The sequence below is a fragment of the Folsomia candida genome, unplaced genomic scaffold (genome assembly GCF_002217175.1).
Source record: "Folsomia candida strain VU population unplaced genomic scaffold, ASM221717v1 Fcan01_Sc030, whole genome shotgun sequence".
Classification (NCBI taxonomy): Eukaryota; Metazoa; Arthropoda; class Collembola; order Entomobryomorpha; family Isotomidae; genus Folsomia; species Folsomia candida.
Genome location: NW_019091222.1, coordinates 1347337 through 1358563, shown reverse-complemented (window position 1 = coordinate 1358563; position 11227 = coordinate 1347337). Strand labels below are relative to the sequence as shown.

General features: G+C 37.6%; 1 protein-coding gene across 1 annotated transcript; it reads left to right on the top strand.

Annotated features, from left to right (window-relative positions):
* Window positions 1-1932: 1932 nt before the first annotated feature.
* On the top strand, window positions 1933-2963 carry LOC118439060. Its single transcript, XM_035860083.1, has 4 exons — window positions 1933-2133; window positions 2207-2348; window positions 2410-2704; window positions 2823-2963. The coding sequence occupies exons 1-4, from the start codon at window positions 2034-2036 to the stop codon at window positions 2961-2963; spliced, it is 678 nt and encodes a 225-aa protein (XP_035715976.1). The 5' UTR covers window positions 1933-2033.
* The last annotated feature ends 8264 nt before the right edge of the window (window positions 2964-11227 follow it).

The following is an 11227-nucleotide window of genomic DNA, read 5'->3' as shown; positions in this document are numbered from 1 at the left end:
TGGTGTCGAAACAGTCAAAGTTATTGACGTGTGATATGTGGCCAATGTTAATAAATCTTTACACCAATCTAATATACATACATATGTACATGTAAGACATAAGCATGACACGAGTGAAAGTGTTTCAAGAATAAAATCAATATTAATTTAATTTCTGGACGATTACCGTTTAGCAAGGTTACTTAGTGGTCAAAAGTTAGCTATGGTCGAGGCATTTAAATTAGAGCCATTTTAGGTTCTATCCTGCTGAGAGGCTAACTGGCAGACCCTTCCATGCCTAAATACATTGAAAAGTAAAAGTCGCACAACTTTTTTGATACTCGCCCGATTTTCAAAATTCCAACTGTTTTGGAAACCTTGGGCCCTGCGGCGAAATATATATTCTCAGATTTTTAAAATATGCCACACCCCCTGGAAATTAGGGTCGCAAATTCAAAAAATATGGAAAATATAAACAATCCCTGCACCTGAATTTTGTCGCATAAAAATCGAATATCATGTCGAAAATTCACATCGGCACCCCGGTCACCCAAAACAATGCTCAAGTCACATGCCGCACCCCCCAGTGGGTGTGGTCATCAGCGCCTTTTAGATTCTTTAACAACCATGGGTTGTGGCATATCGTTTTTCTCGGCTCGATAAGGGCATCTCGATTGAATACATATAATTTAGAAACCACGCCCCCAGTGGGTGTGGTCATCAGCGCCTTTTCGATTTGTCACGAACCATGGGTTGTGACATATCGTTTTTCTCAGATCGATAAGGGCATCTCGAGTGAATACATATAATTTATAATTTAGAAACCACGCCTCCAGTGGGTGTGGTCGTCAGCGCTTTCTCCATGCTTAACATGCTCAAAAATCCTGAAACCGTATTTAATTATGCTACATAATTATTGTAGTCTTTGTCAAAATCGGAGCGAGACCGCTGGCGTCATCGCGTTCTGAGTAATTCGAATTTATAAACCACGACCGTAGTGGGTGTCACCCTGAGCGACATTTAGATTTGAGGCAACCCATGTCATGTTACATATTATTTTTCTAAACTCCTCGAGGGCGTCCGGAATTAGAATTTATCAACCACATGGTGTTGTTCTGATCGACGTTTCGAATGGAGCGAAAGCGTGTCATATACCATTTTTCTTACTCTGATGAGGTGATGTCGACCAAGTAACTAAAATTTAGAAGTCATTCGGTCAGGGGTTTGGCTGTCAGCTACGTTAAATTATACCATCGAGCGTGCCGAGTAATTCTCGACAGATCGATGACGCGGTCGCGGTGAGACAAGTCAATCCCCCACCCGCGGATATCGTTCTCATCGATATTTCGATTTAAAGGAGACCATGGCATCCAGTGTTTCATTTTTTTAAATGCAATAAATGTTGCTTGATGCATTTTGTTAGATGCTTGGAATTTGTCAAAATGTTTGGGGACAAATCGGGAAAAATCGAGGAGTCGGGTTTAAGTCATCCATGTAATAAAAATCGTCTGGTTTTCAACGTTTTGCTATAGTTTTTCGATACACTCCAATCTCGCTAAGTACATTAGGAAATGTTGTTTGCTTGGACTACGTAACTCCAAAATTTAGAGAAAATCAGAGAATTTCACTTTAGCCCAAAATGTTGTAAGAATAATTTTACAATTTGGACATCACGCATCAGGGGAAAAGAAATCTGCCTTTGTTGGTGCATGACTAACTTTAAATGTGAAAAAGAACGTATGCAGGGAATTGTAAATAGGTTGTACAATACGAATGTTTTCATATATGTTAAAAATGTAGAAAATTAAAGTTATTGGTTATACAAGTTAATTGTGCGAGTTGGGAAATAAAATGAGATTTTGACAATCTGAGCGGGAACGTTGTACTCATATGTTCGTGTTGCTGATGAGCATCACTTTGCAAACGAACAGTGATCCCTAGCATTTGCACGCGCTGAGTTATATACTCTCGTTGAATTAAACTAACACTAAAAAAATATTTGCAAATTTTACACATTTTCGTCCTCATTGCGTAATCGGAAGTGTTCGTAAAAAATGGGGCGCCATAAGGATTTATCTGCGAAGGCAATGGTAGTTAAATTGGTCAATTACTTCAAAAATGAAAAGAAATTATTTCGGAAGCGATCCGCAGAAGGTAATTTTTAAATTTAATCTCGTCATAATTAAATACTTTTATGGTTAATTATTAACTACTATACATTTTTTAGCCTCGTGGAACATTGCCAAGCGTTTCCGTCAAAGGGCTATTGATGCTCTAAATATATCGGCTGCAACCGTTACTAGATGTCTTGCAGAAAACCGAGAAACCGGAAAATCTATCTCACCACGAAAACAAGGAAATAGTGGACGGTATTTTTGACAAACAATTTGTATTCATGGACGCTTTCAGAGTAAGATTTTCTCTTTACAGAAAAGGAATTATTGTAGATAGCTTCACGGAGGGTGTCATCAGGCGTAAGATTTTAGAGGGGTACACCCAAAAAAAGTTTTATACTGTCAAACGTCTCTATGAAGTACTACAAGAAGACCCGAATTTCCCTAAGTTCAAGAGCTATAGGACTTTGCACAAAATTATGAGGAAACAGTTAAAATTCAAATTCGTAAAATTTCATTCAAAGCCCATTCCATTTGAGAGGCACGACGTGCAAGTGGCACGTCACTCATTTTTAAGGAGCATACGGAAGTTACGAAGGGAAAATTACAACGTACGCGTATATCTATTTGACTATTTTATAAACTATTTTGCTAACGCTATCAAGCATTAAAAATTACGAATGCATATAATAAGCTTATGATCAAATAATTTGCAGATTTTTTACACAGACGAGACCTGGGCTAATGAGAACCAGTCCCCCTCCAAAGGATGGCATTTGCAGGATTGCGAGGTCCTCGGGGTGGGAAACAATGCTACTCATGTTGATCAATGGCTCAAAGGTGTTGGCCGCAGATTCGCCGATAAGCTAATTGGTAATCAAAATTAAAAATGGTCACAAAACCACTGTTTAATTTTGTACACAAAATTATTTTTAAGAGTGCATGTGCGTAGGAGCAGGCCCCAAATTCGGGGTGGGCAACCGGGGCGCCAAATTCTGAGGGTGCCCGAAATTTGTTTATGTACCATAAGTGCAAATAATCTTTACAATTATGGCAAAATAAAGCGTGTAAAAACTAAATCCTCATTCTTCTAGTAAAAGTGAGTTTATATGCCTTGAAAAACGTTACGAAATAAAGCACTCAAGAAATATTATTTCGTGAAAAATAGTTAGAAAATGGCGCCTTTGAGATCTTGCCCCGGTAAACTAATATCACAGATCGGGCACTGCGACCGAAAGTATTAAAATGCGGAAAAACAAAAAATTCTTAAAAATGCATAAAATGAATATAATCCAATTCATGCATGGATGATACACCGATGCAAAAATCGCTAACTAAATTTGCCAGAATTTGTGTGCAGGTGATTTTTAACAGCAGAAAAACTGACGTTAGGACATAAAAGGATTATCAATAACAAAACGTCTGATTTTCGTTTGATTATAATTACCTTAGAAGTCTTGCGAAGAACGCATTTATTCTGGCTTTTAAAAAGTGGGCAAAAAATAGTTATTGATTTTGTCATCAGCGGATTGTCAACCGGTCTACATAACAAAACAGATTGTTACAAAGCCGGTTCTTACAAAAAATATATTATTTATTATTATGTAACTTATTTTGTAACGCATTCCTGACGATCAGCCAAAATCAGTTTTCGACAAAATTTAATATCAATTTTGAATCGGTTTTATTAAATTTAAATAAATTAAACAAATGCATGTATGTATATTGGCATTGGCAATACATCGTTTGAATAACCTACGCAGGCGGTGTTACGGGAAAACCCTCCGGTGCCGGAAAAAGAGTATAATCGTGGGCATAGGGTCAAAAGATGGATTCTTATCAACAATGTGCTTCGAAGGCAAGAAGAAAAACAAGAACCAGGATTACCATTCGGAAATGTATGCCGAGCATTTTGAGGAATGGTTCGGAAACGTGTTGAACGAAATCCCAGATAAGAGTGTCGTTGTCTTGGATCAGGCGAGCTATCATAAACGCATAACTGATGAAACTCGAAACCTCACAACAGCTTTCAGGAAACAGGAAATTATTGACTGGCTAGTTTCCCACAAAATTAGCTTACCAGAATGCTACTCAGAATTTTCCGAAATGACAGTCCCTTTATTATTGGATTTGGCAAGAAGGAACAAAATCCAACCGGTGTACCAAGTGGAGAAGTTAGCACAAGAGTGCGGTAAGGATATTAAGCTTTTCTGGCTACCAGTAGCTCACTGTGAGCTCAATCCAATCGAACTGATTTGGTCTGCAGTCAAAAGTATGTGAAACCTATGTTTAAATTTAATTGAAGTTCCATAAGTTCTAGATTTAAAGCAATTTTGTTCACGAGCCAAGTTTAGCGAGCTGTTTCTATATGGCTCGGCTGGGTTTGAGCTCGAAATTTAACTAGGCCGGCCAGTAACTCCACTTGGCTAGTTTATTCTCGAGTCCAGGTAGAGAAAATCCACCCGTTCAGCTCAGCCCGTGAATATCACTGCGCAAACTCGAAATTTAACGAGCCGAGTCGAGCCAGCTCGATTTTAACTTGCTACTTACCTCGTTCAACTAAACATATCAATATCAAAACTGCACTTGCCCTGTTAAACCTCTATTTAATTCTGCACGCCGTACTCCCCAGCACAGCAATATTTACACTCCTTTGTATTGACTATTGCCACGGTGCAAATACATTTTTTTGCTGTGGTTTCTCCTAACAGGGTGATGCAACGATGAATTTTATAAATTAAAATTTGAAAGTTGCGAAATTGCATGCAATTTTCCCATGAATTTGGTTGTCAGATAAATTTTATAAATTATAGTTTTCTGCACCAGCGACCTCATCCGACCGATGTGATCCCAACCGGTCAACCACTTACCCTATATTATCAATCGCCGAACTTTATTCCTCATCTTCAAAGATGAAGGCTTGTCAAAAATTTATTTATTTCATTTCTAAAATTTGGTTGACAACTGAATTCATGGGAAAATTGCATGCAATTTCCAAACTTTCAAATTTTAATTTATAAAATTCATCCATGGATCACCCCCTTAGGAGAAACCACAGACAACAAAAATGTTTATGCACCCTGGACTATTGCACATTGCATCATATGCATTTGTTTAAAGGCCAACCACCTCCCGATAAATCCGCTCCGTCGCGATTTAGCCCGGCCCGCTAATCGAAAAACTGAGCTATTTTCATTGATCATCACTCGAGCTATTTTGAGCTGGCTCGGCTCCTAAATCGGCTCTATCTCGTCGTACACGAGTTCGAGCTCATGCACAACCCTAATTTTGAATGCATCGCATTTGGTTTTCTATTCAGGAAATGTTGCTGCCAAGAACACTACATTCAAGATCAAAGATCTCGTGAAATTGTGCGAGAATGAAATGTCCGCAATCTCTAAGGAACTGTGGTCTCAATGCTGCAAACATGTGGAGAAATTCTAATCCTTGCTCATGGATATGGAAAAAGTAGCAGACACCTTTGTTTCCGACACATTAGCAGACAACCGTATTGTAATCGATCTGACCGCTGACAGTAGTGATGATGAGTCAGAAAATGAAGATACCGAGGAAAGATTATCGCCGAGGTTCATAAATAACCACCTGGAGGACGTTCAAGAACGAAGCGGGGATACTGGTGACAATTATATCGATGAAAATAGTGACACAGAAGTTAGTGAAAATGATCGGGACGATGGCGACCAGACGGACGGCAGTGAAAGTGATCGGGATAGTGGGGACGAAACAGAAGTCAGTGAAAGCGATGGGTATAGTGGGGACGAAACAGAAGTCAGTGAAAGCGATGGGGATGGTGGGGACGAGGCGGAAATTAGCGAGGATGAAGATGAGTAGTCGCCATTATTGGTTTGTGTATCATTATGGGTGTGAAAAACCCCGAAAGTGTAAGCTGAGTCGCTCAATCTAATTTTGTATAAGTAACTTACTTGGTATTCCCATATAATAAAATTGGTTCTAATTTACAGAACAACATGTGAAGATTTAATGGTCATTGCATCATTATTTTACAACTAACAAGCAGTTTGATATCACAATGAAACAATTATTGGCAAAATTGAGGCTTTTATGCTTTATTCATGATAAGTAAAAGATTGAGGAATATGCGTTACGGATTGACATTATGAATTCATGTAAAATATCATTCGCCTCGTAGAGTTGATAATCACACAATGGAAGTGCTTTCTAAATTATAACAATTTACTCGATATTGCTAAATCCTGCTGAGAAAAATATGTCACAGCCCATGTTTTGGCCATAATCGATACCACCCCCCGGGGGATTTGCATTCAAGGTTTAATTATTCGGTTGACATGACCTATTCAGTCCACAAAAAATAACACATCAAATGACATGGTTTCGCTTCACTCGAAACGTCTGTGAGAACCAACCTCTCTGGGGTTGCTGTATCGAAGGTTACATTTATTCAGTCGAGATGCAATCATTGAGTTGAGAAAAAGGATATATAGTATGAGATGGGTTGGTTCAAGTCGTACTGTCGCTGACGGTGACACCCACTGGGGGTGCGGCTTCTAAATTTTAATTATTCAGTCGAGATGCCAGCATCGAGCTGAGAAAAATCATGTCACAAACCTTGATGCGTGTTAAATCCAAAGGGCGCTGATGACCACACTCACTGGGGGTGTGGTTTCTAAATTATAGTTATTCACTCGAGATGCCCTCATCGATCTGAGAAAAACGATATGTCACAACCCATGGTTCGTGACAAATCGAAAAGGCGCTGATAACCACACCCACTGGGGGCGTGGTTTCTAAATTATATGTATTCAGTCGAGATGCCCTTATCGAGCCGAGAAAAACGATATGCCACAACCCATGGTTGTTAAAGAATCTAAAAGGCGCTGATGACCACACCCACTGGGGGGACTGCGGCATGTGACTTGAGCATTGTTTTGGGTGACCGGGGTGCCGATGTGAATTTTCGACATGATATTCGATTTTTATGCGACAAAATTCAGCTGCAGGGATTGTTTATATTTTCCATATTTTTTGAATTTGCGACCCTAATTTCCAGGGGGTGTGGTCACATTTTAAAAATTTGGGAATATATATTTCGCAATAGGGCCGTATGGTTTCAAAACAGTTGGAATTTTGAAAATCGGACGACTGTCGAAAACGTCGTGCGACTTTGAATTTGCAATGGTATTCCAATTACAGGATCGGCCATTTCACCTTTCAGCAAAAAATAGCTCTAATTTTTATTCCTGGACCATAATTAATTGATATAGTTTACGAAAGTTGGAGCGGGATTAAGGAAAATACACCAACTTCAATTAATAGCCAGTGTTCCAAGCACGTAGGAAGATGTAGGAAGTTGGGTCTTGGAATATCTAAATGAAATCTTAAAATAGCCACAAAATGTATTAGGGCTTTTGTCGGAATTAAAATTTTCTTTTACACACAGCTATGTTTTCTAAAAATAGTACGGAAACCAAAACTAAACCGGGGACACAAATGTACTTACCCGAAAAATAGTTTTGTCAAATTTGGATCAATTAAGTGTTCCCCTGTTCAGTGTGGGTTTGGTGGAGTTGAAACTAAACTGAATATAAAATATTGAGTACCTGTCGTACGTTAACTTGGTACCAAAGAATATAAGGCCTTACTGAAGGGCCTCGCTGGTCGAAGGATGCAAGTTTCCGGTAGTTTTTACTTGGCTTCGTCTTGGAATGGGACATGTTTTTCTCCTTCAAAAATAAGACATGGTGAAATATGTGGACACAGAAATAGTTTTGCCTTTGGGTACCTTTTCTAAGAAAAAGGGTTACCTTGTGGATTAAGGTTTTTGTTTGTCGCCTATGAAGGTTTTCTGAATTGTAATGAATGGCAGTAATGGAATCCTTCGTTAAAATTGTGAGGAGTAGATTCACTTGTGATGCTTAGAAATGTGAGACTTGATTTATGCATTCATAAATCTTTGGGATAAAAATTGAAATATTTTCTTTTCTTTGGGTAAACTGCATTTTTCGATGGAAGTATTTATTTATCTTTATTCTAAAGTGTTTATTTGTTTGGATTATAGACATTTGTTCATCTCAATACAGGATTGCGCATAAGTTCGAATACACTTTTTGAACCCTTGTATCTTGTCCAAGTGCTGAACTGAGACACATGCTGTGACTCAGTTCAACTACTTGCTATTTGGTGGTTGGACTCGGGGCAAACCACGAAATCGTGGTAAAACTGGAGGGGTGGAAGCGATGTGAAGAAGTTGGACTTGCCTCTCACTCCGCTACTCCGCCGATTTCATGAACTCGCCTTGCGTTGTGAAATCATTCATGAAAATTGAAAAATTATTTACATACGCTAATTAAAATATATAACTCTCAACTGCGTGTAATACGTATGCATATATATATATATACATACCTATGCATTTAGTATGCAGTATTTGTATATTTACAAATAAGTGCTGCTACTTTAAAAGAATTTGCTGCACTTTTGTATGTATGTATGTATGTATGTATGTACATGTTTGAAAATATCAGGAAACTTAATATTTTCCTTTCCAACGACTACTTTTCGAACCCTTGTAACACTAGCAATAATTTTTCACTGAACAAGTGGTCAATGTTAGAATCCTAAGGTATAAAAATTAATCAAAATAAATAAATATAAGTCTGAGCTTACATAATAATTATTATGAAATATGAATGAAACATCTGAGTGATGATTTAAATTTATATAATATTCGCTCAATTGTTTATTATTTATTATCATTCATGTATTCGGTTAACTAATGAATTATTATTGCAGAATTTAAATTTCTTCGTTTACATATTTCATTAGTTTTCAATTGAATTACATTTACATTAATCCGGCATATAGCAATTTCGTGATTGTCATAAAATAGTAAATGTGAAATAGAAGCCTTACTATTTGATTTATTTTACACATTATTTTTATTTCTGACTAATTATTATTCTATTATCTAAAAAAATTATGTCGAAGTGGTGTAACTTAATAGCGTATCAGATTCCACCAACAACTCGCTTCCTATGTCCATCTCTATAGCATAGCTCCTACTTTGGATACGTGATATTTTTGACAGATTTTTTGACAATGTGTTCATGGTCCTCTCCTACGCAAAATAATTTCTTATGTGAATGAAATCTTTGTTCAAGTTTTCAAACCCAGAATGTGTTCTCATTTTTCTAAGATTGTTTTTTTTCGTGAACAAATCGTCGCATTCTGATATTAAGTACTGTGAACCATCGGTCACTTCATCCAAAAATTTGTAGGTTTTCCCCATTGCTGGGGTGAATTCTTCTCCCATCAATTCTTTTGCAGCACGCTGCTCGATTTCAGCCAATGTTCCTCCCGTGCATCCTCTTATACTGATCATCTTCTCAGTCAGCTTCCCATTTGAATGTGCAAATGCCTCTACAAATTCAAATTACTTTATTATGTCGGTAACAAATTGTAGTACAAGCATCCATCCAACTCACCCTTGGCATCGCCAACAGCGAATTCGGTGACAATATCATGGGGATTATTCTTTGCTGCGCCTCCATTGACGTTGAATTCCATTTTAGAGCGTGAGCTACATGCTCTGGTGCGAATCCATGAAGTAAACTAAGGTAGTAGTGCGTCAAATTCAGATAGTTCTTATGAGATTTTCCTTGTTAAGTTATAAGAAATTAAATTGTCTCCATGATTGAAATTTATGGCCGACCTGAAACACTGCAAATTACATACAAAACTTATTCATCGCGCAACTTGAGTGATGCGGTACATAAATCTTACCTCAAGATTTAGAATTGGGAACAGAAGAGTCCTCGTATACAGCTCGTATACAGGAATATTTGGTCCGCATCTTCTTTGAAGCACTGATCTGTGCAGTACAACTTTCCGGTCAAACTATCCTTGGTTATCCATAAGTGGATTAGCATGAGTGGATTGCATAATTCTTACATGAATATGAACTACTTGCCTGGTGATACAATTGGTTTTCTTTGCAAGCATAGTTATCACACGAAATCCATGCGGTTGTCTTATCCTTCGCGTCGTGGCACAAGCAAAATCTGTAAATTACAGTAGCTAGACAATTAATTGTGCCTTTATTATTATGCAACACCACCTTTCCAGTCGAAATCAAATACGGATTGCAGTATGTGAATATAAAACAATAGTTATTTTGTTTCGTCAAAAGCTGTTGTCCAATGAAAATTGTTTTGATAGTAAAACTCGCTGTGAAAATGAAATCTGGTTTATTTTGTATAAAATAAATGTCCAAAATAATGGAAAATGTCCAAACAATTGCACAAATTGTAGTATAAAAACGATAGTTGGTAAAAACAATTTTAATTGTCCTGCATAATTTTCAAAGCAAAATCTACGCATTTCTAATCTTCCAATATTTGAAAGGTAAGCAAATAATTTTTTTCAAGCACAATAAAAATAATAAGCTGTTTTTAATTTAAGATGGGCAACGCAACTTATGATATGAGCATATTAAGGAGAAGCTGCAATCCCCGATATGTGAGTCGGACCTGACTGTTACTGAATTTCTCCTGAAAGCTGCAATATCTCTCTGCCTCCTGATGATGATCAGGAATACAAAAAAACTAAGGTCGACGGTGACGCGGATTGAAGGAAGGATTCCGCTGCTTTTGGCAATTCTGATGCCATGCTTTGGCGTTGGTACCTGTGGCTGGGTTGATACAGCGTGCGGATACATATTGCAGCTTATCGACCTGCCGATTCTGGGTTTCCAGGTTGGAATGTTATGGTTTATCTTGTACAAAACAAGTCATGTGCAGTATGTATTGAACAAGATTTAGAGCTACTTGTGAGTAAGCAGTGCATGAACAATTGGAGATGTTAAGTGTTTAATAAACTAATAAAACTATACCTCAAATTCAAAAAGATATTTGGCCCTCAAGAGCTTTTTATTTCATTATGTCATTGTTGCACATTTGATGAGAGGCAAAAACAATTCGCCATTGTTCTAATAAAGCGGAGTAGGTTCATGACAATAAAATTGAGAGAAAATGTGTTAAATGTTCAAATGATGAAATCATATTTATATAATAGTACAGTTTGGCTCTGTGTCTCACGGCACTTGGAAACAATGTTTGCGTCGTGGAAGAATGCAG

Bases quoted from the DNA above. Each gene is read 5' to 3' on its own strand.
- LOC118439060 (XM_035860083.1), top strand. From the start codon at position 2,034: ATGGGGCGCCATAAGGATTTATCTGCGAAGGCAATGGTAGTTAAATTG. The intron at 2,134-2,206 runs GTAATTTTTAAA...TACATTTTTTAG, and splicing joins TCGGAAGCGATCCGCAGAAG to CCTCGTGGAACATTGCCAAG. The intron at 2,349-2,409 runs GTATTTTTGACA...TTCTCTTTACAG, and splicing joins AAACAAGGAAATAGTGGACG to AAAAGGAATTATTGTAGATA.